The sequence below is a fragment of the Anarrhichthys ocellatus genome, unplaced genomic scaffold (genome assembly GCF_004355925.1).
Source record: "Anarrhichthys ocellatus isolate YVR2014 unplaced genomic scaffold, GSC_Weel_1.0 scaffold26, whole genome shotgun sequence".
NCBI classification, from domain to species: Eukaryota; Metazoa; Chordata; class Actinopteri; order Perciformes; family Anarhichadidae; genus Anarrhichthys; species Anarrhichthys ocellatus.
In genome coordinates, this window is record NW_022280056.1 from 1,341,631 (window position 1) to 1,369,358 (window position 27,728).

The window sequence follows — 27,728 nt, forward strand, 5'->3', positions numbered from 1 at the left end:
TTTTTTTTTTTTTGGAACGTGCCTGACTCGTGGGGAGCGGTTGGCCTGCGGGCGGTACCATTGTTCACTGAGGGGAGGGGGGGCAGTGGGAGTTCGAGATGTCAGTTGCAGTACAACAAAAGGTGGAAGGTGTGCAGACAAAAAACGTTTCGGAAAATGCTAGACGGCGTCGCCGTTTCGTTTGTGAATGGTTAAAAGCAGCGCAGAGCAATCTCTCCAACAACAATGAGTCGGTTGTTAACCTCTCAACCCCTCACAGGTGCAACTTGTTGCCCAGTGGACATGAATGAGTTAATCATGGGATGACAAAAATATACAATTAAGCAGTCTACATTTATATGATGGCCAAGTCGGATGTTTTATGTGGATACCCTGGTTAGCGTGCTGTAATAATTTAAATGTCTGAATGTAATGATGTTGCTTTTCTTTCTCTATATACAGGAGGTCCATGAGCTGCTGGGCAACTATGACTTGAAGTACTGCTTTGTTGACAAATACAAGGGCACAGGTTGGTCTAACTGCTTGTCCACCATGTTAGACATCACGTGTCTAGTTTAAAGGAGTGAAAGATCTCACAGATGATCTATAAACTTGATAGTCTCATAAATAACGTTGGTTGACTGTATTTAGAGCCGTTCACTATTTGCTACAGCATGCCATTAGAAGTCTGAAAAGACAATTTGACAAAAATAACTGACATTAAAAGCTAAAACAGAAACGGCCGCGTAGTGGCAGATAATAATGGGCCAGAAAATTGCGAGAGCCATATGTTAACTTGAGGATATGCCTGGTATCTACCATACTGTTGTGATATTTAGATGTGTTAGTCAGGTAAAACGCCTTTGATTGGTGTGACAGACATTGTAGTCTGTTCGGGGAAATGTTGCGTTGACAGACAGCTGGTGTGTGTTGACATTGTGCCACCAGCATTGACTTTCATCAGAAAAATGGTGTCACTGCCACGTTTACCTTCCCGAGACCTGCTGTGCATGAGTTACAAGAGGGTTTTAAGTCCTTTGCATTTGATTGGTCCGCTAAAAAGTGGGCGGGCTTAGAAGATAATTTCATACAAAAATCAATATTTTTTTGGTGAACTTATATTGTTAAATAGTTACTCGATGATCGGGATGTGATCTAAAAGGGTTTCCCATCATGACTTTAACGCTGACTTATCAAATGTCACTCCCTCACTTCACACCATATTGTGTTTATTGCCTCTCTTCCCCCCCCCAGCCTTTGTGACACTGCTCAATGGAGAACAGGCGCAGTGTGCCATCAAAGACTTCCACCAGCATGTGCTGCGGGACCGGGAGATCTCCGTGCAGCTGCAGCCGACAGACGCCCTGCTGTGCATCGCCAACCTGCCCCGCGCTTTCACCCAGCAGCAGTTCGAGGAGCTGGTGCGTCCCTTCGGTAACCTGGAGCGCTGCTTCCTGGTGTACAGCGCCTCCACGGGCCACTCCAAGGGCTACGGTTTCGTGGAGTACATGAAGAAGGACTCTGCTGCCCGGGCCAAGTCGGAGCTGTTGGGAAAGCAGCTTGGCTCCCGCATGCTGTACGTCCACTGGACCGAGGTGGGCTCCCTCACGTATCCGCTCCTGCACTCTAAATGCCTGTGTGCTGACCGCCTGCCCCCGAGCCTGCAGACCGCCCAAGACCTCCGCAACGCCCTGGCTGACACCCATACGCCCGTCTTCTGCCAGGTCAGATCCACCACATTACTGCGATTTCAGAAGGATGCATTTTACAGCAAGAATAATGAATACAACACCGGTTTATACCAAAACCCCACCACGTTTGTGGTGTTGGTTTGTGTGTATCTGGAAGTTGTAGGATCACCTCTGAAGGGTTGAACCATTTCACCTCTACCCCGGTCTTTCCTGTGGCCACTCAAAGTTTCTATAGTGATGAGCATTGCTCGTTTCCATGGTGATGACCACCTGACTCCCCCAGGTGGTGTCATTCAGAAGGCTTTTCTGGAACCAGAGAGGGGGGGGGTTCCTCTTTAGCACAGCGAGTGTAGTGCTTTTTCTGCTGGTTCCAGGTTTTTTTAGGATTGTAGTGACGATTTAGAGTCACGTGATGATTTAAGGAACCAGCTCTAGTGTTCACTAGATGGTCTGGTTATGAGCTAATAAAACCTGAAGGTATTAAATCATGAGATCACATGTAGCGACTGAAAAGGAAATTCAATATATAATGAGTATTTGTTGTAAAGATTCAACAGATGGTTATGTTAACAACGTTTTTAGATTTGATCTGGAACTCCTCTGACCAGGAATAAAACGGTAACAGTAAACAGTCTTAAATGTGACTCTGCTATATGAGAACCCGTCCATGCTAGAACATGGCTTTAGTCACTTAATTATAAATGAACAAGAAAAATACATTTCAGGTGTGTTGGGGAGTATTTCCGACATTAATGTGCATTTAGATCATCAACAAAATATCTCTTTAGTTTTTTGTTTTTTTTAATGCTTTTTCAAGCCCTGATGACATTTTTCCCAAAACGTATGCTCACAACTGTTAAAATCTTGCTTTTGTGTTACTCTTTGTAGAGAAACTCAGTTTTACAGATCTGTCAATTTTAATTCAACTAATTGATTAATGGACAAAAGTGTTAGTCGACTGGTAACGCAGCCTCATTACGCACAGGCCTGCAGCCGGGCAGAGAGGTGCAGATACAGCAGCCAAACTGAGCATCTCGATCACAGCTTTGAATATTCGCTGTTGATTACTACTGGAGCTCCGGAGCCAAAGAAAATGTATTCAGGACAGTCCTTCTTGTATTTAGTAGCAGAACTTTGGCTAACTGCGTGTCCGTTTTTTTTTATTATTCCTCTCCACAGTTGGCTCAGGGACAAGATGCGAGTTTCCGGCGGTTTACCGTGTTGGAGTTTGCCTCCGCTGAGATGGCCGAGGACGCTCAGCGACTCGCGGACGGCAGGTTGCTGGGCGGGACGCACATCAGGGTGTCCTTCTGTGCCCCCGGCCCTCCTGGAAGAAGCATGTTGGCTGCTCTGATTGCTGCCCAAACCATGGTATGTAAATCAGAAAGATTTCCTGCATCCACATGTCCGTAGCTGCTGTTGAGTTAGCCGTTAGCTCTTGTGCCGATTGCCTGACTTGTGTCCTCTCCCTTCAAGGCTGTCAACAGGGGTAAAGGTCTCCTCCCCGACCCTACAGCCATGCAGATTCTCACAGGCCTCAACAACCCCGCCACCCTCAAGATGCTCCTCAACCCACTGTCACAGGGACCCAAACAAGGTGAGGAGTCCTCACTAGCTCTTAATTAATGCCTCTGTTGTAGGGTTAGTTCTGGCGCTGTGGGTCCTGATGTCCCCTTTTGTGTGCAGGCCTCCTCGGGGCAGCCCCTACGATGCCCCTGCTGGCCAACCCCGCCCTCTCCGCCGCCCTGCTGCAACTGCTCCTTCAGAACCAGGCCAAGGCCCAGCAGGTACTGCTGCCTTTCCTCACTCACTCACTCACTCACTCACTCACTCACTCACTCACTCACTCACTCTCACACACACACACACACACGTGCCTCCTTTGCTGCCCTGCCTGTTTTCATCCATCCTTTTTTTCCCCTCCACTCTCCTCTTTACCATCAGCAAGCCTTTCTGGGAAATCATCTTCTGTGGGCTCAGGTGCTGCGCAATAAAGAAAACCCTCTAGTGCCTTGTGTGAGTGACGGTGGTGTGTGTGTGTGTGTGTGTCTATCGCTATCGCTGTGTGAGGTGCTGGTTAAGACTAGTTTTTTTTTTTTTTTTTTGTGATAGAAAACGCAACGCCTGGGTGGGTAAGCTCTGGCTAGGAAACTTGTTTCTGTGTGGGCTGTACTTTTGAGTGGTGCTGAGTGATGTAGTAGGTGTGCTCCATTGTGCACAGAACAGTGTAAATACCCACTCTGTAAGGACATAATTTCATACGTGGTGAGTAATCCTCGGTGCTGACTAAGCGTGCCGGTGTAGTGCAGCCGTTTCTTAACCGCTGGAGTGTAGCAGCCAGGCAGTGTGACCCTCTAGTGACACTGAACTCTGCTCTCTCCTTTGGCCAGCAGGCAGGACTCATCGGGGAGAATCCTCTGGCTGTCCAGCAGGGAGTCCATCTGCTCGGAGACCTGCCCCAAGGTTTGGCATCCGCCGATTCCAGCCGTCGCTCCTCGAGCCACAGACTGCATGTTTTTGCTTTGCCTATGAGGCTAAACATCTGTGTTAATCCCGGTTTCTCCTCTTTACGTTGGTCAAGATATTTTGGTCATGGCGCTAGATGAGTCTTAATGTTATGTAGCATTCCATACTGCTTAAATATTGATATTAACTTGATTCGGTTGTATATGTGAGTTAAAGGAACTTTGCTGATTTACTGCAAATCTGACTCACTGATTTTATGTGAACAAGAGGTGAAACATCGGTTTGTAATTTACAATCGGGCCTCTATCTATTTCCTCTAGGTGGTGTAGTCCCGGGTCTTGATCCCTTGGCCCCACTAAAGCCAATGCAACTTGGCAGAGCGCTGAGGGAGCAGGAGTCTCCCACAGTGATGTGCTCCTTCCCCCAGACTTCCTCTCCTGCTCTGCAGGGCCTCTCCATGCCCCTGATGGGTGGCATGATGGGGGCAGATGGCCTCACAGCGCAGGGGGTGAGGGCCCTGAGTCATTTCCATAATGTTTTCTGCCAGAGTGTAAATAGTAAGAATGACTCACCTTTCCCCCTCCTGTCAGGCATCCATACTGGGAGATCCTCCCAAAGATGGGAACCATCCTCGGAGTGCCTTCATCGGTGTCGACAATGTTTTCCCCTCAGGTGAAGTGCTTTTTTTCTGTTTGCACGTTGGGGTTCTGATTTTCTGACTTGGCAGTCTGTTGTTTGGTGCATCAGATCGGGTTAATACATTTCAGCATATCTGCACTACTACAGGAGGAAGCTGCAGACCTCACCCCTACAAAAAGAGGCCCACACTAAGTAATGTGTCTAACCAGCACACGCACCAGAGCATTCAGGCCAACTACAACCTGCGCTACCAGGATTCCTACAGCCCAGAATATCCTCCTCTACACCAGGTAACCGCCACGTTTCCGCTGCTTTGTCCATATATGTATTTAACCTGACTAGCTGCTGTGTCACTAGATGAATCTGCATTGTAATGAGTGGCTGCTCATTCAGGAGCCTGTATGATGTGAACTGGTCTGATGCCCATCTGGTGTTTCTCCTCAGGATCCTCTGGTCCACTTGTATGAGCAGCAGGAGAACCTTAGTGCTGAATCCCTGGCAGGATTCGGTCAGCAGGTAGTGTGGGCATATTTTTATTTATTTATTTTTTTTTAATGTTATTGGATCACACTTGTGCTGCTCTATAGTTACACAGTTTGTCTCTGCAGCTCTCTCGTCAGCCCGACTACAGTGAGCGTTTCCCCAGCTACAGTTACCCTCCCAGTGAACCCATGTCCTCCTACTTCAGCTCAGAGCCCGAGGCCTCCAGTAACGGTGGCCTCGCTACCACCCATCTCAACCGGGTAAGCCTAAAGCTTTGGACTCCATTTCTTTTTAAAATGACCTGGTTTGGTTTCAAACTATAATGGTTGGATTGGGTTCCAAGGAAAGGCCCCTGTTCAATAGTTAATGTTGTGCTTCAGTAGAAGTGTAGGTTACTGAGGGTTGTTTGTCCGTCCTCAGGCTGTGGGAATGCCTCCTGTGAGCCACACCCCCAACTACCCACCAGGCCTGGGGAATGCTGTGAAGGTAATTTAAACACTTTCATGTCTTTGCCCTTTTTTATTGTTGGTCTTAATTTATGTATCCATTTTTCGACCAAGCTGCTCTTTATTGATTTTATAAATCTTCTTTTAGACTCCCATCGGTAGCCACAAGCGTTTGTTCAACCGGCTGATCCCGTCCCCGGAGCCGAGCCCCGAGGGAGGCTATGTGGGCCAGCACTCCCAGGGCCTCGGTGGTCACTACGCGGACTCCTACCTTAAGCGAAAGCGTATATTCTAACTGCAGCCGGATGAGTAGCCTTCCAACAGCCAGGACACAATGGCATCATCTCTGGTCTCTTCCAATGAACTGCATGGCATGGTGGTCCTTGGATTGGTATGTGTACTCCTGGTAGTGACCCCTGGGGGGTGCCGCGGAGCACAGCCTGTTGCTATCTGGACAGTTGTCACTCCATTGGAATTCTTGGTGGTTGTATTTTTTTTCTGTCGTGTGTGTGTGTGTGTGTGTGTGTGTGTGTATATATGATTTTAGTGTGTTGGTAAATTAAGTTTTTACTTTTTTTTAATTTTTTTTAATTTTTATTTTTTTTAATTTTATTTGCCCTTTTCATTTCCTGTTGAAAAACTTGTACAGTGAGAAAAAAATGGTTAATAAGCAGATGAAGTATTTCCTCTTAAGCCTTTTTTTTTTTTTTTTTTTTAATATTCCTGTGTTGAGTGGTGTATCAGCAGAGCTACGGATAGTTTGGCCACATTTCAATAGCAGCCGTAGGCTGCTTCTATAATGTTTGATGTCCCACTAAAGTGATGCTGTCGACAACTTCAGGCATAGTGTTAAAAACAAGCTTTACTTTAAAGGCTCTACTTTTTTAAATGGCCCTCCTAATTCATGTAAAAAGTTCGGTAGTTTGTATAATGAGATGGTGTTCTGGTGTCTCTCTCCCCCCCCCTTTTACACAGGGTTGTTAATTTAGCTGTATGGCCTCTCCTCATTGCTTGACATGCAGCTTTCCATCCACCAATGACGGCTGTATGTCCCTGGCTGTGTATCATGAAGCTTTCTACCACTCTTACCTTTTCCACGTCGTTTGTCTTTTGATCCACACCCTCCAGCTTGTTCGCGGAGGCGGTTCTTCTACACTGGTTGTTAAGTGATGCACTTGGAGGTCACGATCCTAATCTGTTCTCACCTCTTTGTAAAATGCCTCCTCTCACTCAGATGTTCAGGAGTTGAATATTTTCTGTGTTTATGTGAGTTCTGTTTGCTAAGTTTAAATTTTTGAATGTCTTGAGGTCCAAACGCCTCACCTGACTGGTGGGGGTCGGGTGGTGGACATGTGCCATCTCTGGAGTCTGGGGAAGTACTAGTGGCAGGTGATTGGTCGGTGACATTTTTCTTTTTTCTTATTATCTGGTTGACAGTTTGATTGTGAAAACCCATTACCTCTGACGTCTGCTAGGAAATGCAGCTACACTTGAGCCGTGAGTGTTCTCTGTGATCTCATCCTGCCCTGTGTTGGCTTCCATCTACATTTACCGTTTCTGTGTTCTTTGCCGTGTAAATAGTTGAGCTTGATCATTTTTCCTGAGTCCAAACCGTTTTTGTTTTCTTTAATCATACCTGCCTCTGGTCTGGTGTTTTGAATGGATTTGCTGCTCCTCGTGTTTTTGCCTGTATGCTTGGACAACTGATGTGACGCCACAGCCGACGGCTCGTGTTGTGTACGGACCAAGAGATGCAGCCGTGCTGTATGATGATCATTCATTGTGAACTGCCATCTTCTCCTCTGTACCTCCATAGTTGTCTCTGTACGTGCGAGTGTGTGACGTGAGCAAGTAAATGTTATTTAAACTCATGTTGTGAACTCATCATTTACAAAGAAACAATCTCAAGATATCTGCATCTTTAGAGTTAACTTTGTGTGGCATGCTCTTGTATTTGGTTGATCACATTATTTGCTCTTAAAGCACAACTATTTTAAAAGTCTTAATTTAGGACCAAACTAACTTCAGACCTGAGTTCAGTTGACACTTAACAGATTTGCATAATTTAAATTTCTGCATTTAAACCCAGGATGCAAAAAGAGCTACTTCTGTTAAATATTACAACCTTTATCAAAGATTTAGTGGACCAGTTTGTAGGATTTTAGAGGAAACTGTTTGCAGAAATCGTTGTTTTCTTTACTTTAAAATGAGCCCTTAATATCTACATAGGGAGCAGGTCCTCTTCACTTAGTCAGCCATATTTCTACAGTAGCCCAGAAAGGACAAACCAAACACTGGATCTAGACAGAGAATGCTTTGACGCTTTTTTTTGGTCACATTAAGGCCACCGTAGTTCTCCGACATGCTTGGCAAGGAAAGAGTGAGAGGAGGGTTGTTCAGTTGGTTGTGATCTGCAGCCTCACCGCTAGATGTCACTAAATCCTACACTGTCCCTTTAAATTATTGCGATCGATTCAAAGAGGAACTATTTAACACTTGCATAGTGTAACAGTTTGATCAATAGTAAAAAGGCTTGCCGTCGTGTAATGTCTTTCAGCGAGGAAAAGTATAAATCAACTTTGCTGCTATCATGAAAGTAACAAATATATGAGTAATACAACCTTAAATTTGTAATGCACTAAAAATGTTCTACATATGGTTTAATGTGCTTTTGAGCTAAAGGAAGAGGCACATCATACTGATCTTTTAGCCCGATTATGGAAGCAATGAACCCGAACTGACTCCATACACAACCAGCTGATGTTTTGCTTTATTGGACTAGCGACCGAACATAAAACAAATGTGCAGACGGGTTCTTAAATGGGTGCATCGAGATCTCTTTTTTTGTTGCCCCAAATGGAGTGTTATTACTTCAAACGACAGTTGTGTTAGTGTTCCAAGATGTACATAATGCCTAATAACTGGATAACCTTTGACCCTTCCTGTGTACTCCAGCTACATCATGTTATCGGTTGGCTCTATCAGAGCGGTGCTGCTGTGAATGTGTATGAATGTTAAACACGTTATTGCTGAGAGGATGAATTGTGCTCCCTGAATGAATAATTTAACAAACGGTCTCAGTCAGTTATCATCTCTAAAGGCTGATAACAGGCAGCTGAAGAAAAGCAAACGGTGAGGGATGTGTCGAGCTGTAATACACTTCGCTCTGATAAGACTGAGAATGATGACGTTCAGATTTAATTAAAACTTCGTTGGGACCCGGTATCTTCTGTTGAGGTATAATGTCGGATTGAGCTTCAGGTGATCGGTGGCGTGGCAACACTGAGCCCATCAGACTGAGGTGCTCGGGGGGGCAAGAGGCAGTGAAGAGAGCTCCTCTTCCTCTCAGCCGCCATCAGGATGAAAGGTTTTGATTAGCTGCTGTTCTTGTGGATCCGCTAACCCTCGAGCTGATGGAGCCCCCCCCCCGATGGGCAAAAACACGACTGCAGTACATTGGTCATAAAACTCCCTTTCCTCAATGTGGGTATATTGTTTGTGACGTTTTTCTTTGTGCTTGGGTCTGTGGAGTCACTTAAGAAATAAATCTAACAGAGAATATCTCATCAATCTGTAACGGACGATGGAAATAAGAACACTGAAGAAATGATGGGGTTGTTGTTTAGACCTTCTGGCATTATATTAATGTTTTGTTTTTGTTTTTTTGACCAGCCGCTGGGGTTATTTCTGTAATATTTGTCTGCAATGCTTCAGGCACCCTTGAATTATGTTCTCATACCTGCAGCCAGGCTACCCAGAGTTCTCAGAGGGATCCACCGCGGCTCGGTGGACGCTGTGTCAGACACATTTAGATTTCTGCCTTTCATATTTCCACCCACACAGTCACCCTGCACAGTTGCTGGTGAATGCTGCTGAAACCTGCGATTCTCCCGAATGCAGCTCTGAAGGAGGAAGAGCTCTGAAGGCAGATCACTGCAGCCTCATTTATCAGCTATTACAAACACACAAATGAAGGGAGAGTTATAGATTACTGTGTGTGTGTGCTGAAAGGGAAACATGCTCCCTCTCCTGTTATTGCCCCGTGTGTGTTGAGTATATAAACGGGTTTATTAAAATATACAGATTCACTGTAATCTACATGTAAAACACACTAAATTCACATGTGCCGTGATTTATTACAGTTGTATTTCAGTATACGAGCAACAAAGAGTAACCGAAAGAGGGTATGTCACAAGAGCTGTTTATAGCAGGATTAGTCATAGAAAACAGCCCACTCCCCCCGGTGACAAACAGTCTATAAAACAGTCGAACATCCAGGAGAAAGCTGCAAGTCTGAGGAGACGGTGAGGTGCTCCTGTTTATACACCCAGACAAGATTATATTATAGCAGGGATTTCAATTCCAGGCCAGAACACGAACCCTTATCCCCCTGAAATAAGCTTGGCTATTGTTACGCTCTTCTTTTTCATCTTTTCCAGTCGATCCTTTGTGTAATTGTATATCAGCGTGACACAGGCAGTACAAGATAAGATAACCACTTCTGGTTAATATGGGGAAATAAAAGTTTCCCATGCACAGTGTTGTTGTTCTGATGCACTGAAACAACACACCTGGTGTCTGAAATGAAGACATTGACATCAGTAGTAAAATGAACCTGGTTTAAACTATCAGGCTAACTAACACTATCATGAGAGTTTATTCAAAGCACCATGAGGTAATGTGGAATCCTGAAATCTACCTCGTCATCCTGAATCAGGTCTTCTGTCCCAACATTAGCAGCCTTCACTTTTATCTAAAAGTGCAGTATCTATTCTTTATCTCTGATTTGTGTTTTCTCTATTTATATCTCTGTTTGATCTAAGAAAAGAAGGTTTTTTTGTGGAACTCTTTGTATATTGCGGTAAACACGTCTCTAGAGAGAGACTTTCACGCTGTTACGTTACCTGAAGGCCACCGTGATCAGAGCGGTATTCAGTAGGTTGCAATCTACAACCTCACCACTAGATGTCACTGTATACGACACACTGTCCCTTTAAATGGTCAATGTGATCAATTGGACATGTTCAACACTTGAATAATGTAAAGGTACTATCATTAGTAATAGTAAAAGCATGTGTGGTTAAAAGCAAAGAACAGACAGTAGAATACAAATTAAATGTCTACAAGTAAGTTGTAAAAAAATACAAATAATTCTCAGAAATAAGTACTGAATGGATATAATACGATGACTTCATCAACCATATTAGATCTGAACAGAAAACAGGAGGCTAATGAGTAACCTGCAGGCTATTGTTAGCTGTTAGCATTATGTAGCTTACAGTTCATGGTTTATGTTGAGCTAACGTCAGCACTCATTCGGTGGCTGCCTAGCAACAATACAAAAAAAAGATGCAGCATATTGCAAAAGGAAAGTGACTCTCAGAGCGCCGTTTCCTCTCTGAACTGTCTCTGACTGTAAGACTGACAAGCTGAACACATCTGCTAGCCGAGCAGTCAAGCCTTTCAAACAGAGAACAGTGACTCGGGCCCCGTCACAGCAGCGTGCACTGCATCCTAACGAGCTTACTGAAGGATCTTTTCACTTCATTGTCCCTGGTAGTCCATTAGTATACCTCACACCACGAAGTGCATTGCAGATGCACATAAGGAGCAAAAGAGCAACCTTGCGGCCATTCTGACACTTGATTCTTATTTCCAGTTGTCGTTAGAGCTCCACAACATCATTAGTAGAAGTTTTTAGAAGCTCTCAAATCTAGTTATTAAGTCGTTTGAGATCTCACTGGTCCTCAGCTGGTCCCTGGAGTGGAACCTCGCCTCCCTGTTGCAACATTTCCCATCTAACTCCTCCTCTGCCCTCGACTGAACAGACATGTCAGCAAAACATTCGATTGGTTTGGAGGACAAACAAGAACATACTTGAAAAAGTGAAAATGAGGTGAAAAGTGGTGGCTCGCTCTACACACACACTATTATCACTCTCCATCCACTTTTCACTGTCCTACATACGTGTGCAGACACACACACGTGCCACATAGCTGCCAGACTATTGCTCACTGTCTGAACAAGACGTGGGGATTAATATTTCATGGCCCTTCACTGGCAGAAAGTGGATCCATTTCCCAGCATTCCCTGGTGCGCGATGTGCCAGAGGCCAGACAGGCAGCTGATGGTCTGCTTGATGGGCAGAGCTGGATGCCTTCTGTGATTGGCTGTAAGCCGGAGAAAATGTTCACAATTTCAGTTTAGTCACTGTATAAAATTTGCTGTTGTGATCTCTGATCGGTGAATAATTCTTGCAGAAATGTCCAATTGTGAAAAGTTTTTGATACCAAATAACAGCCTGGAAATTTCTGCGATGTTCCTCGAGGTCTTGTTGTCTTAATGTGGTATTTTCAGGGAATTTTTGATCAATTCTTAAGAAAAATGGTTACATTTAGCACCAAATCTCACAACTTGACACACAGTTCTGAACTCAACAGGTTCAAAAGTTTCTGGATGACGTACAGCACTTCTATGTGGAATCTACTGTTGACCTGTTATCTTAACGATCCCCCTGTCCCCCACTAAAATGCGTCTTTGGTAAAGAGGGGTGGAGTAGAAGAGGTTAAAATTGAAATGGCGACGACGCATTACACACAGTACTTTTCCGTGGCCTGCTCAAGCCTCTCATCCACCTATACTGAGTCAGTAAGACTGCTGCTTGGCATTTAAAGTCTTCCTCACATGAATGAATGAGAGCCATTTGGCGAGGTTGATCATAATACATCAGATGCTCACTAAATGAAGTGTGCAGCTGACTCAAGCAGGAGGAAAGATTCCCCCCCCCCCACACCACAGTGGAGCACTGCAGTCTGCAATGTGGTCCGTGGTCATTTCCTCAACCGCTGCATCCCCGAATACACACGATGATTTTACACAAGGTCCCTTTATACGTCAAATACAACAAATAGAAGGTTGAAATGAGTCAGATATTTCCTGCTTCCTCAAGACAGAAAACACATTTCCCGTGTTACATTCCAGTTGTCTGTATTGTGTTCTTGGTCAAGGTTTTGAGCAGATGAAAGCCGTGTGACCATAAGCCTGAGTATTTAATAGAATACAGCACTACATGTGTGCATTTCTTTTCCTTCGTACTATGTCAAGGTTTTTTAGAGATGAAGTGAAAGCCAGCAGGTTTCTTTTGTTGTTAGCGTGCAGGAATTAGGACTGCTGGAGTCTTTGTGTGCTCATTCGCATCCCCGTGAAGCGACTCAATCGTGTATTTAATTGTGCTGAAATTGTTCTAATTATCCTTCAGAGAGGAATTCCTTACAGAACAATTCAACTCGATTGTAAATTCATATTTATATTTTTAAGGCCCGAGTGTTTCCCAGAGAAACAATACTCTCATCTGTGATTGTGATAAACAGCCTGGAGTTGCTCATTTAGGGATTTTCTGAATCCAACCAGCCTTTTAATGAAACAGGACTGTCTTATGATTTCATCAGCTTGTCAGCAATACAGTTATTTCCACATAATATTCCTCCTGCATCGTGTTACAGACTGCTGCTTTTTCATTTTCACTTTCTAAGGACAGGCACTACAAACTGACAATTTCCTCTCAAGGAGACAGTATTGAATGCACATTAGAACAGCTGCCCTGATAGAAAATAATCATTTAAAGCTGAAATTCAACTGCAGGTTTATTCGGTGTTGTAGCGAGGATGTTAGGTTACAACAGACACACATCGAACCCCAGCATCATCATATGTTTTAAGGTCAATAGTCAAAATATATTATCATCATTTTTAAGCTAATTTCTATCTACGCAAAAATCTTTTTTACAAAGCGAGCTTTCGCCCCAGAGACCATCTTCGAGGCAAGAATAGGTTTCAAGTGATTGTAGCTCCAGTGCCTCAGGTCAGTCTGATACCGGGTGAGCGGTGTTTTCATCTCTAAGCTCAATAAATTACAATCAAACTTGTTTCTTGTGTGAATTCTGAAGAGACACTGTAACGAAAGAGTCCTCAGATATTCCTCAAAACAACACATGCTTGTGTGTATTTCCAGGGCAGGCAGCAGGATATTTGGCGGCCCTCCCTCTCAGTTTGTTAATTGGCGTAGCCTCTTGAACTGCTTGAAACTGACCTTTGATTTAAAATTTAATTATTTAGTTTGTCTTCGCCTATAGAATCTAAATTTCGAAGGTAATACCACCACTAGAACCAAGATCCCATGAATAATGATAAAAGTGAATGTCTTCTAGTACTCCCTACTATTGGGACTGTATATTTGATGAAAATACACCAAAAAACACCATTTATGTTAAAATGATATACTCAAGTGATGTTTTGGCCGTGTTCACATGTTCACTTTTTATTGGGGGTCTTACTTCAAAACACGATTTATTTCCATATAGCCTGTTACAAATTACATAAATCTCCAACAAATAATTAAATAGCAATAAACACAATGAATATAAATATTGATCAATATTCACATATGACTGAAGAGCTCCATGCTATACAGGCAGATTAATGTAGAATGTCAGGGCCCACAGTGGATTATGAAGACACCGACAAAATGATTAATGCCTGTGTGTTGTGGTTGAACTACTGCGATGCTTCTCTACATCCCTTCACCAAGCTGCTCTACTTATAATGCTGCCGCTGCTTTTCTCTGAAGTCTACAACAAAAATGTCCAAATTACTTTAAATCACTTTGAGTTTTGTGGAAAGCATTTCACGATCCAGTACCGCAGTGTATCTGTGAATACTTTCAGGTCCATCAGGTCCTCAAGACGAGAGTTCTTGTTCCTTCCAGATGGTATTTTTAGTGCTTCATTTATGATATCCAGTGATGCTCACTCCAGGGAACAAAAACGATATTTTCACATTGTAACATAGCTATGTCAAGTCTACATCTCTGATCGTGTGCTGCATTATGAACCATCCAGTCCTCTCAGGTTGTCTGAGACAGGTCTGCTTTCTGTCCCCAGGGTCAAAACTGAACACGGAGAAGCAGTGTTCAGTTTTTATGCTGCATTATATCTGGAACAAACTCCCAGAAAACTGCAAATCTCACTTCTTTTTAATCAAGGCTGAAGACTTTTCTGCGTGTAACTGCCTTTTATTCTTATACTGCGCTGTAACTTTATTTATTTGTATTTTATACCAGCCTTGTTCTATTTTAGCCTCCTTTTTAATCGTTTTTAAATGTCCTTTTATAATGGGTTTGTTTTGCACTTTGTCTCTTTGCTTCTGATGGTTTATGTTTGGTGCTTTTAATTGCCTGTTGCAGAAATGTGCTGTACAAATAAACTGGCCTTGCCTTACAGGCTCAAACAATATTTCAATCAGGAGAGACAAGTCGGATAAAGAAAAGATAATTGTTTATTGTGAACAAATGATATGCGGTGATGGTCTTCAGAGTCTTTGGCGCTTGGACTCTACAGGGAGATTTGTAATGGAGGGGCGTCTGTCCCGAGCAGCAGTCTGTCCCCCCCCCCCCCCCCCTGTGGAGTCCAGACACTGGTGGTGATGGTGGCTGATAGAATGATGAAGATAATGAAGCTGATGAATCTGCGGAGATTGGGTGGAGATGGGGAGGTGGAGGGTTGGGTAACAGCAGCATGAATGTACTGAAGGTATGAGAGAGACGTATTTAAGAGAGACAGCAGCACATGAGCACTGGACATGAGAGTCAAATAATGCTTTCATTTAGGTTGAGGCAGAAAAACAAAGCACGAGGAAAACAACTTTTTAGAGTGTCAGTCTATTTCTAAAGCCAGTACTTACAGTATAGATAGAAACCAGAAAAAGAAAATCTATAACCACTCTCTGCTGCTCTGTGGGAATGTGATGCTCACCAGAAAACAAAACAGTTGATTTAGGGCTTCAGACCACGTGTCTGTTTATGGCTATGCACTTGTTTAAATAAATGATAAAGATGTTGATTTATTGTTAGAATACAAGTCATATTTTGACAATTGTAAATTGTGTTTTTAATGTGAAGTCTCCTAATGTGCCCCACATTTCTTTCTGGTCACGTTCTTCCCGACTGTTTCAATGTATCTGAGCCGAGGCGCCACCCCTGGGGAGAAATGAGGGAGTGCTGACAGGGGACCCAAAGGAAAAAGTGGACTTTTAGTTAATTCTTAGCGGCACCGCTGCTTCTCCAATACAGCTTTCCTCCTGCTCCAGCGTGCCGCACACAGACGGCAGCAGCCGTTCGTCTCTGGTGGCCTCCGGCTAATGAGCTCGACTCGCCTGAGGTGTGAGGCCTGAGGTCAGAGCTGCCTGCGCTGTAGTTCAGCCAGCCAGCGTCGGATGGAGCCAGTGGGTGAGACTCTCCACAGACCCTCACAATGACTTTATCAGAGTTATTACAGTCTGGAGGGCCATCTGTTTTTATTCATGTCCTTGGACACCTTCCTGGTTTGATGTCATACTTTTTGATGCAGTAAGAAAAGCATCACCTTGGCACCAAGATTCATAGCTGTCTGTGCCACCATTCACATTATTCAGAGCATCGCTCGCAAGAGCATTCCGACTGTGCTGGCAGAAGAACAGCGGCAGCAACTTTCAAAGGTTGACAGTACATCAAGACATCCGTCCGCCTATTTTTTTTTAGCTCCTTATCTGTGTCAGAGTGACCGGAGGCAACAAGCGCAGCAGCCCTGATGTCCTGTTTCCCAGCAGCCTGCTCCAGCTCTTCTCAAGGAATCTGAAGGCGCTTCCAGGACAGCTGAAGCCGAGGCTGTAATGAATCCAGCCATTGTGCTTCCTGGTGGGCTCGTCACCGATCAGGAAATGTAACCTTAAACCCTCTCAGTGCTCAACTCTTGACTGCGAGGTCCTCGCTGAACATTTTTATTTTTAGCCAGGTGCTTCAGAGCATGGGGGAAGTGATGCTCTATCTGTTACACCACTCTGATAACTAAGGAACATTTCTTTTCCACTTAATGTACCCACGTTTAAGACACAGGGAAAGAGCTAGTACGTTCCATCTAAAACTGGCACCGTGATTCAGGAATGAAACAAGGTCTCGGAGGTGCTACGAACGCCTCCAATGCAATGAGGACAAAAGGTTGACACAACAACAAAGATGTCCCTTAAGGTCACCGACCTGAAGACCATCTAGACTGCAGCTGCAGCTTGATTAGTTTGACTCAGGTGTTTGACATCTTAAATCAAGAACAGGCAGTTTTCTTTAACCACTTTAAACACTTGACATTCTCCAAACTGCAAATGGTCACAACTGTTTCGTGGGACATCACAACTCTGCTGCATGTCTGCAAAAGGTAGTGACTCACCCACATTTCCTTCATGCTTCAAAACCTTTGGTGTGTCAACGAACGGTTCAGTGGCTCCAAAATGAGAGGTTGATTTGTCTTCATGGGAGATATATCGGTCAAAATGTTTCGATGTATTTTCAACACGGCACACAAACCTTTTGTTTGAGTTTTTTTGACACTAACTGCTAACGATACAAGAATGCTTCTGTGTGTCACGCTGAGCTTTTAGATTCTGATTTCAACAGTAGCTGAAGTTTATACTGTACTATACAATATTACACAGATAAAGGATATGCACATTTGTACAGTAAATGTATTTTTGTAGCAACGTGTTACAGAAAATGAGTCACAAAATGACATCGACTCCAATGATGAAAGGATGCTTAGAAGTCGTGAAGAATGCGACAATTTGACAGAGAATCAACTCATCAGTTTTGATCAGCAAACCGTGTGCAAGTGGTATTTGTGCAAAATGTAGACAGTTGTTCTTTCTTACACACATGTGACAAACAATCTGCTTGAATGATTGAAAAATTCAAATCTGTTGTGAACAATAAACTAATTGTTCTAAGATTTGAACTTAACGTTTTGAAAAAAAGAATTCTCATTCAAGAATTGAGCCAAAGTAAATGAGAAAAAGATTGGACTGATCCATGCATCTTGCTAATTTACCACATCTCAATTTACATCTATGTGAATAGAAATCCACTTGATAACGAGACGTGAGTCTGACATGGATCATATGACTTAGAGGGAACATCGTGTCATGTCATTTTTGTCAGTTACATAGTTGTGTATATTTCATGTCACTATAAGATTTCTATGCAACATAAACACAATGGCAGCCCTTAAGATGTTGCAATGGCAGTAATTTAAGGCAAGACACATTTTTCATGCTACTGGTCAACTTGGAGATTTTGTCTTCTCTCCGACTATTTGAAAGAAAACTCGCAAAATACACATTCAGGTGTTTATTTTACAACTTTGTCTATTTGCGTCTGTAGATTTCTCCTAAATTCTTCAAAAGTTAGCATTAGGTAATACCTAATTTGCATATTTAAACATACAATTTCAAAAAATTATAATTGTGTTAAAATAAATAATTAAATAGTGAAGTGTCATGGTGATATCTATCAGCTCCTTTTCATCTGTAGTGTCTTCAAAATGTTTCTAATTTCACGATGAATATCTTTAAAGACCATTTTCTCAAAATGAGTTATTTCTCAGACTCTAACATACAACAAACCTTCCAGTTTCTTATTGCTTATTTGTTCATAACTCATCCATAGCCATACAATGTTCAGATTTATGTTCTAGAAATGTGTTTTTTTTAGCACATATTTAATAAGATAATGGCTCAAGTGATTACTTACAGTTAATTGAACATTGTGTCAGTTGTGTTGCAGCACAACACTGGAGATACTGCTGACCAAAAACACTGAAGTAAACATTGATCCCAGACTGACCGAGGTCAGCTCATTGTCACAGATGTCACTGTAGATGCTGCCATCCAAAGTATTGCACAGTACAGTACCATTAGCTGTGGTGGCCCTGATGGGAATAAGAGCTTTTATACCTGACATTGAGAGAGAGCTACAGCTCCCACAGCAACAGCACAGAGTTTACAGTTGATCCTCATCTAAAAATACTGGGAGCAGGAGCACTACGCGGGAGGGACTGGAAGGTGCCACTCCAGAGGGGGCAGACACATGGACATGAACTCCTCAAGCATGGACATGGAAGTCAAAGTGACAATGTTCAACTCCAAATGGGTAAAGTGATGAACAGTGGCATGTTAAGATGTCACTGTTGGATCTTATGAACAAGCTTCTGTCCCAGCTGTCATCATTTGAGCAATTGGCTGTGTTTTGTTTTCTGTCAAGGAAATGCGCAGTGAAGGCACGCATGGGGCAAAATGGATGAGCACATAAAAGGTTCAAAACCCTCCAGTGCTGGCAAATCACTGAAGAGAACAACCACCCAACCACAGATAGACTAGAGAGAGGAGAAGGGAGGGAGAGAGGGAGAGAGGGAGAGAGAGAGAGAGAGGGAGAGAGGGAGAGAGAGAGAGAGGGAGAGAGAGAGAGAGAGGGAGAGAGAGAGAGAGAGAGAGAGAGAGAGAGAGAGAGAGAGAGAGAGTGAGAGAGAGATATGAAGCCAATGTTTGTCGTCGAACTCCAGCAAATATGAGAATGGGAAGATAATGGCCCACCGAGAACAGGATGACTGAACCTTCGGAATTATCAATTTGTGTCCTTTTATTATAATGCATACTGACAAAACCAAACCTGGAGAAGAGAGTCTGGACAGCAAGGGACAAAGGATCGCTTGTTTTTTTTTGGACATGTCCAACCATTCCTCACACCATCCTCGTGTACTGAGAAGGGATGGTAACTGAGTCCAGGATGACATCTTGCTGAAATCATTGGATCCAACATCTCCATGGAGGAATCACTGGAGAGTTCTGCGGTGTGTGTGCGCGCACAGTGTGTGCCGTAGCTCTCCATGAGCCGTGATAAATTGAGCACTTTTATGGAAATTGCTTGGAAATTTCGGCTCAGCTGAAAGACATACGGGCAGCAATAATCACACACTCACTCACACACACACACACAGAAGTCAGCGCCGGCGATCTGTGTGTCTCTGCAATAAGTGGCTAATAAAAAGCAATAAATTCTCTAAAATAAATACAGTCATCCGGTTGTGCGCCATGGGCGACGACGCGTCAAACTTCAGGGGAAGCAGCAGGACCGGCGTCTCATCACCAAAACCCAGGACTGGTGAGGATCACGGCAGAGCGGAGATTCTACTAAATTAAAACTGTTCACCGCAGAAAACAATGAGATTAATGGTTTTTGGATGACTTGTCAGATGAACACTGTGACAGTTTTTGATGTTATTCAGAAAACAAGATTCAGATCTGGGCTGTGCCGGACTTGGTCACTTTGATTTGTTCGCGCGGAGATCAAGTGGCGGAGAGGGACATGAAACGTTTGGTTTTGTGCTTGAATTAAACGAATACAGCCTTATATCATTCAATCAATAAGTTCAAAGGGGATCTTTCATTTTATTTTATTTTTGCACTATGATGGAACCACCACCATGCTCGAAGAAGAGCCTGTCCCTGTCGCTCCCGGTTCCCCGGGAAGGACAGGCGACTCTGAAGCCTCCGCAGCATCTTTGGAGACAACCCCGCACCCCGATCAAAATCAAACACCGGGGGTACTCCGACACCGACCGGCATCACCGGCACATGGAGCGCTCAGACGCCGTGGATACGAGCGACCGACCAGGACTGAAAAAGTCTCGGATGTCCTGGCCATCCTCCTTCCATGGGACCACAAACACATCCATCGGAAATTGTGTCGGGAATAGACGGTAGGCGAGAGAGCGGTGTGCATTCCAAACGTCCCAATAATAGCCCATGACAGCCCACAAGGCATATGCGTAAACGAGAGGGGAGGGAGGGGGTGCATTTTAACGAGTGCGTAATAACGCAGTGTGCCTGAAGGGTTAACTGATATGAAGCGCTTTCTACCGGGAGGCGGGACGCGTGGGTTTTCGGTGCTGATGCGTTATGCATCTTTGGATAGACTGTCAGATGGGTATGAAGCGCAAACCAGTCCGCCCACTCGAAACGCAGGTGCAGCATCTGTAAATACCAGTTACGTTTTTAAGAGCGTCCACATGTTCGTTGATAAGAGACACGATCGGGTCTCAGCCGGTTTAATGGCACCAAAGGTCTAGTGGGTGCGTTCGGGCGTGCAGCACTGAGATATCGCCATCCAGTCCAGCCTTTATCAGCTTGTTTGCAGAGGGAGATTTGGGGCCCAGTGGAACAAAAGTGCCCCCCCCCCCACACCTTTTACTAGGATGCACCCTGCTGAAGTGCCCTTTAGCAAAGCAATGAGTGCAGGATCCTGACATCTGACCCCTCTAGGTATTGTAGATGAGGTTGTGCTGAAAAGAGACTCTCTGGTTAGAATAAGATGTGTTAAAGTTGTGACCTGAGCTGTCACAGAGATGGTTTCATTGTCTGATCAGATATTACAGCATCAAATAAAACCCGGCATTATATATATATATATATATACATGATATGATACATAAACTTCACCAGCTAACACTTAAATCAAATTGCACCATGCATGTTAATCAAACAGATTAGATTAAATGCATTTTATTAAGTGAGTCATGGAACGATACAATTTTGATACAATTACTGTGTCCTTCCAACAACTGCTCCCTTTATCTTCTTAAGAATGCAGCGCCTGGTTGTTTTTGCTTCCATGAAGGACACATCTTTAAGAACCTCACAGAACTCCCAGCCTGTTCTTTATGGACGGGGGTTAGGTTGCCCGTTTACGTGATTATGAGACAGTGGGCCCCGGGCACATGTAAAGGGCCTCCAGCCTTCCTGCAGAAGACAACAACCACAGATTCAAAGAGACATGGTTTTTGGTCTGTGTTGTGTTGTTTTGCATCTCTTTTTGGTAATTTTGCATCCCGTGGTGGTCTTTTTGCATCTTGTTGTAGTTGTTATGCATCTCTTTGTAGTCGTTTTCCATCTCTTTTGGGTAGTTTTCATCTCTTTGTAGTAGTTTTACGTCTCTTTGTGGTCGTTTTGTGTCTCTTTGAGACTTCCCAACAAGAAATGCGGTGACTTCAACAGTAAGCTCTGGCTGAGGGGCCCCCTAACCTGTTGGGCCCCTGGTTCAGTGATCCCTCCATGTTTTTCACATGTTCATAGATTTTAGGAAAGCTTGTCAGAGAGAAAAAGTCACAGCTATAAATGTTGGTTCTCCAGGTTGCTCCCTCTTCCACTCTGTCCTTTGTGTGACCTGAAATCCCCAGATGTTTCTGCAAGTGAAAGAAATAGTTAACATGTTGGACTGCGTCTCCTCTATTATTTTACAGAGGAAGCCCAAATGTGCCTCTTCCAAAACAGCAACACATTACACAGGGTGATTATTACACTAATAACATATCCCAGACTGCTGGGTCTCGAGGGGAATGTTGGGGTCCTATAAAAAACAATGCTGTTATTATTTGTTTTCTTTCTTTCGTTTCTTTAAATGTCACAGACGGCCTTCCTGGGAGGCCCCTGGGAGAAGGGCCAACTCCAGCTGACTGGAGGAAGGGCTGATTTGTATTTTAGTCCTCAGGACACGCTCTGAGGCAGTCCAATCTTTAGTGCATTGGGACTCACTCTGCCTGCCCTTTTCCTTCTGTAGGCGGCAAACCAGAGAGAGCGAGAGAGAGAGAGAGAGAGAATTCGATTCCAACAAGCTCAGTTCTCAGAACACACCAAGCTGACTCCAACTCTGTGTGTGTGTGTGTGTGTGTGTGTGTGTGTGCCTTAGCTCATCCTTGAGGTGATGTGTACGGTCTGTGGGTGTTTGTACTACACATTGGTCAGGAAGGAGGGTGCAGGGAGGAATGGAAGCTGGTACATTTTGTGTGTCATGAGTAGTGGTCAAATGCGGCTTGCACAATGTGTGTGTGTGTGTGTGTGTGTGTGTGTGTGTAGAGGTATTTATGAGAGGGCTGTGCACAGGTCAGTTGCCCTGTAGCCCGAATGGATTGCAAAAGGCCTCATTTTATCTGTTTTAATATCAGAGGGAGGCCAGGGGGATCTCCGTTGTGATGATATTGCTTTCATTCTTTTGACTGTATATTCTGCATGTTTACTTATGTCCGAATGACGGATGCTTCGAGCTGGAGGCTTCATCTCCTCGCTGGATTTATTAGGCTTTATGAGCATCTAGCCAAGTTTGTTTTTAGCTCAAGGCTAACTGGGGTTGATGAAAGGTGGCACCGTGCACATCTGCTCTCTTTAATGCACTAAATGTCTTCACTAAACCCTAAAATATGGAAATGAGGAGTTAAATCCTGCTTAGATTGACAAAAGGTCCAAATTACTGAACAAGTAAATTGAGCCTGAATACTGTCATGCTGGGATGTTTTAAAGGTACAGTGAGTAGCATTTAATAGTACCAATTGGCAGAAATGGAATACAATATGATTACGCATGTTATCACCTGATATTAAGAATTGTTGTGTTTTCCTTACCTTAGAATAGGATAATTACATCTACATATGGAGCCATAAGGCTGCCATGTTTCTACAGTAACCCACAATAGACAAACCATACACTGGCTCTAGATAGGACCATTCACGTCTTTCTCTCATCTTTTCAACCTCGGTGTTTGCGAGAGAAGTTTCAGTTGGTTGCAATCTGCAACCCCAACACACTACACCTCTAATGGAAAGATTTTTAGTTCAGTACAAACATGTTTTTTGCCATTATAATGACAAATATGGTACGGTCACATTTATTAGCCGCAGGAACATGAAGTGACTTTGCAGCTGGAGAGTGGAAAAAGTAATTGGTCTTTGATTGGTTGAGCACTGAGAGACCCAGCGAAGACCGTTCCATCACCGAAGAGTCAGTCACGACCTCATCTAGAGGTTCGAAGGATCAATCAGCCTGAGAGATGCTGGTGAAATTGTTTTGGGACAAGGTTCATGGAGGAACAGATTGCACCGTGTTCCTCTAATTGATACATTTGCTTTTGAAAACGAAAACCTACAGCCACCAGTCTGGGGACGGGTAGCAAGAGGGATTCTGGGTGTTTAGCATAATTGTTTGAAGAATCATTGTCTGCGACTGTTTTCACTTTGTCTATATTTGTCACCGTGTTGTATCCCACAAAATGGCAGTCTTGGTGGCAATCAGCCCCCCCCCCCACCCTCAAGAGTGTCAGTCTGCCTCCTCTTCCCACCCCCGGGTGTCTTTTGTTCGACCGCCTTGTCAGTGCTTTTGTCAGAGGATGCTAATACGGGCGTCTCAGTCATCAGGTCCCATGCCCAATACGCTCTGGGAAGTTCCTGCGCCACAATGACAGATCTACCCGCAATTCTGTTGCTATGGTTACTTGTTTTTGTGCATTTGTAGAATTGATTTTATTTACCCAAAAGAAGGCAAAAGCAATGCCCGCAGGCATTTGACGGGCTTGACTGTATAATTTGTCGGTATGCGGCGGATCCCACTGGATATGCATCATGACTTGTGTGTTTATAAGGTGAGAAAGTGAATATTAATATACCTCTGCTGAGGAACTGCAGTCTGGCGATAGTTTAATCACAGCACAGAGCCCGTTTCCTGTTCAGTCCCCTCAACAGTTTCCAACCAAAGCGTCCCTCCCTCCCTCACCCTCCTCTTCATGCATTCTTTACACCTTTTTCTCCCCCAAGCTGCGATCCAGGGCTGATTTGTAAGCGGAGCTGCTCTTTTGCCCGCATGCCTGACTGACTGACTGACTGACTGGCTGACTGGCTGTATTAATAATTTATTTCATAATGAGGTACAGCTCCTGTTAATTACCACAACAGCTGTATTATGTTGTCGATCATACATTTACATTTCTACTAACAAAACAAAAAAGTCTCATGCAGAGACTTTTCAGGAATTCTCCCAACAAATGTAACGGCGTTAAAGACCTCTCATCTTGTTTGTGTGTAGTGGAACCATCTGTTTAAGATACAGATTGCACTCTTCTGTGAATACATTGTGCTCTTCTCACTACTCTCAGCACTAATTAGTATCTGGAGGCAGTTCATGTACTGGAACGGCGCTCGCTACTGGTTGGCTCAGGCGGATCCCAGAGACCTCAGGTAAAAGTCCCTCCGAGATCTTAAAGCACTAACACCAAACCGGCTGTTTGTGCAAAAAGGGATATGTATGCAGCTCTCATCCAAGGTTCCTGGTCATGTTTGTTCTCCTCTTATCACTTCGTCTCATTGGAGGAGGCTCTCACAGGCTCTTCAGATACTCAGGCCATTGGTAACCACATTTAGCACAGTCGGTTTGCTTCGTGAAACCTTGGCATCTTTGCATTTTAATTACTTTCACACTGAATCCTCTTGAAGTGGCGACACACTAGTCATTTTTTTGTTGTTGTTTTTGACAAGTGTGGATGGGCAAGGATCCCAGCAGGAAGAAACAAAGTGATCTAAAAAAAAAAATCAAAGTTGCACAACAAGTCCACCTGTTACCAACGAAAGTTGGCAGACCAGTTGCGGTGCAACTGGTCTGCTTACATGTTGTCTATAACAGCGCCCAGTCCTTAATTCCTCTTCATCATCTTCCTTTGTCATGTTCATTAAATCACATTTAAACGGAACTTTGCAGCACAGCTTATTATGCGACAGTCTCCTCTCTCAAGATGTCCAGTGTGATTGCAGTAAACCTCTTCTGATCTAATAATATTGTTTGTGTCGCTCTTTTGTCCATAAAAATAATAGCCTGTGATTGCTGCTCTTCTCTCCTTTTGATCCTCTCAGTGCTTCATTTCACCCCAGTGTAAATTGATTCCATTGATTCCATCTCTATTTCTGTTCCCCGCTTTGTGTCTCTGTTGTGTGGCCCATCTCGCCGGTTCCCCGTAGCTTCGGAGATTCTCTCTGATAGCCTTGTTCCTGCTTACAGCGACATTAAGTCTATCTATCCCTCATTTCATCCCACTCTCCCTCTCTTGTCCACTGATATCATCAGCTGCTTGCAGAGTCTCTCCCAGCTCGAAGCCATATCTGAGTCTCAAACCTTTACATCCCCAGTGGTGGAATGAGCTGCTCACAACTGGCTGCGTGCGGTGCCTCATCTCCTCCTATATTCTTCTCCTTTAAAGGTGTTTCACACTGATGTAATTCTACATTTTTCATTCTCCAGCATTTACTTGAAAAATAGCAGACTTCAAGGGCAGAGCCGACACAAACACCTTCATCGTGTGGCTGGCAATCGGCTGCCATTAAAGAGGGAGTTCAAACAGTGCCTGTGCATCAAAGAGCAGCCCATTTAAAGCAGAATCAGTTAATAATTATGCTGTGTGAGGAAAATACAAACATCCTGTGTGAATTCAGACTGAACTTTTCGTTGGATTTATTTTTCATATGTCAAAAAAATGACAAAGTAGTAGTAATAGTAATTTATTCTTCAAGCCCATAGGCACAAAGAGGAACTAAGAGGACGAACCCTTTTAGTGTAATCAAGTCACCCTCAAACCAATAATTTAAATGTCAACATGTGCGGCGTATTCAATTTCAAAATACGTGTCGTCTTTCACCTCTCAGCAAGATTTCTTCCCGAGGCAGGCATGTGAACAAGGATATTGAGTCCATGTTGCGTCCCACGAGGTGAGACAGACCACCACGATACAGACGCAGTCGGCGGACTCTGCTGCCGTGGCCACTGAGCGGACGACCCCTCTGAAATGTGCTTTAGGCGGCTGTCTGAGCGCATATCTGTCTGAATGACTGAGACTGACAAACCCTCTGTCAGCTGTGTGTCAGCGCAGCGCACACACACACACACACACACAGATAGTGGACAGAGAGGATAAATGGCGTACACCTGTCAGACTAATGCGAGGTACGTCCGGGGAACGCAGACAGAGCCTGGTTCAAAACAAGAACTCACAACAAATCAGAGCTGAAGAGGGATGAAGGGGTGCACCTGGAGATCACGTTTGGCACAGACAGACACAGATGAAGACGGCGTGCTGGCTCAGCTGCCTGCTGATGCCAGCCTCTCTTCTGAGGTAACACTTCCAGACCTCCCACCCCAGGACAGTGTTGTTGCCAAAAATTACTGGCAGATTATCAGCATCACTGGATGGTTATGAAAGAGTGTCAGTCCTGCTTAGAGAAGAGGAACAGATGGCATTAATAGTGGCGAACCATGTCACAGACTTCTTTACTGTAACTCTGTGGCCCAGTCCCAGCCAACGTGTCCAAAGCTTTGTTCAGAAGTTCATTACTGTTGGGTTCACAGTACACACTCATATGTACTGCCTGGTGCCTATATATCATCATTTGTATCTCAAGCCAGTGTTGAGATATAGGGTACGCCTGAGACTGAAATATAGCTGGAAATGGTTTGTTTTTCTCCAATCTCGGTCTGACTCGACGCCGCTGTTGTTGTGTGAGCTTGACTGGAAGAAATGCTGCAAACAACAGTAAATCATATTTGGATGCTATCAGAAGAATAACAACACAGGGGCTTTACTGAATGTGCCACTAAATAGTTCATAGCCTGCTAATTAGGAAAGCAGAAAATCAAGTCAGCCAGCAGATATTTATTGTCATCGGAGCTGTTGTTTTATGGAAACCTTGTAAAGCTCAAGCAATGTAGCAATTGAATAATACTTTGTTAAAAGTGAAAGTCCTGGAATGAAAATGTTAGTTGAGGTAAAGTAGGTAAAGTTAATCTGTAATGTGTTTCATTTTATGAGAAGATCTTGCATTTTTTTTAGGTAAGATCTTAATTGTAGTGGAGTAAAAACTATAATATTTCCCTCTGAACTGTAGCGGGGTAGAAGCAGAATGTTATGGAAAAGTACCACTTCAGTACTACTAATTTTACTATAAATTGTTGTAATTTTTTTTTCCATTACAGACATTTTTCAGGTTTCCAAAACATTTCAAACTGTAAGGGCTTAACATTCCTTGTAAATTATTGATATGTGACATTTACAGGTGTAGTGCTGGGTGCAATACAGTCGCGTATTTTTACAGTATGCTGTTGTTGATGTGTTGATGCCAGCTGAGGCTTCTGCTTTGGAATGCATAACACGTGTTGCTTCCTGTCTAAGTCGAGGCAAAATCATTTTTTATTGCTACTGAAACTGATAGATTTAGAAACCCATGAAAACACAACAGATGCAATAGGCTTTTGTGAGGAATATATATATATATATATATATATATATATATATATATATATATATA

The 27,728-nt window shown here is 43.7% G+C and overlaps 2 protein-coding genes across 4 annotated transcripts in view; both read left to right on the forward strand.

The window, feature by feature from the left end:
* The first annotated feature begins 27 nt into the window (after nt 1-27).
* Nucleotides 28-7,575, forward strand: raver1 (ribonucleoprotein, PTB-binding 1). 2 transcript variants are annotated; one of them, XM_031862281.1, is made up of 13 exons: nt 28-508; nt 1,234-1,703; nt 2,850-3,041; nt 3,147-3,267; nt 3,357-3,457; nt 4,061-4,133; nt 4,457-4,644; nt 4,727-4,808; nt 4,923-5,065; nt 5,220-5,291; nt 5,384-5,518; nt 5,679-5,744; nt 5,853-7,575. In XM_031862281.1, the coding sequence occupies exons 1-13, from the start codon at nt 412-414 to the stop codon at nt 5,997-5,999; spliced, it is 1,887 nt and encodes a 628-aa protein (XP_031718141.1). In that variant the 5' UTR covers nt 28-411; the 3' UTR covers nt 6,000-7,575. The 2 variants fall into 2 exon arrangements, with proteins under 2 accessions (XP_031718141.1, XP_031718142.1); XM_031862282.1 differs by having other exon boundaries at nt 4,064-4,133.
* An 11,504-nt stretch (nt 7,576-19,079) lies between these two features.
* pde4a (phosphodiesterase 4A, cAMP-specific) overlaps nt 19,080-27,728 on the forward strand; it is a 38,944-nt gene continuing 30,295 nt past the window's right edge. The window contains exon 1 of one of the 2 annotated variants that reach the window (XM_031862280.1): nt 19,080-20,318. In XM_031862280.1, coding sequence (XP_031718140.1) covers nt 20,026-20,318 — 293 coding nt within the window. In that variant the 5' untranslated portion in view covers nt 19,080-20,025. The remainder of the gene's footprint in view (nt 20,319-27,728) is intronic. The other variant, XM_031862277.1, reaches the window with a different exon arrangement.

Coding starts and splice junctions, on each gene's coding strand:
- raver1 (XM_031862281.1), top strand. CDS start 412: ATGATGTTGCTTTTCTTTCTCTATATACAGGAGGTCCATGAGCTGCTG. Junction 5,066..5,219: donor AATATCCTCCTCTACACCAG/GTAACCGCCACG, acceptor GTTTCTCCTCAG/GATCCTCTGGTCCACTTGTA. Junction 5,292..5,383: donor TGGCAGGATTCGGTCAGCAG/GTAGTGTGGGCA, acceptor TTGTCTCTGCAG/CTCTCTCGTCAGCCCGACTA.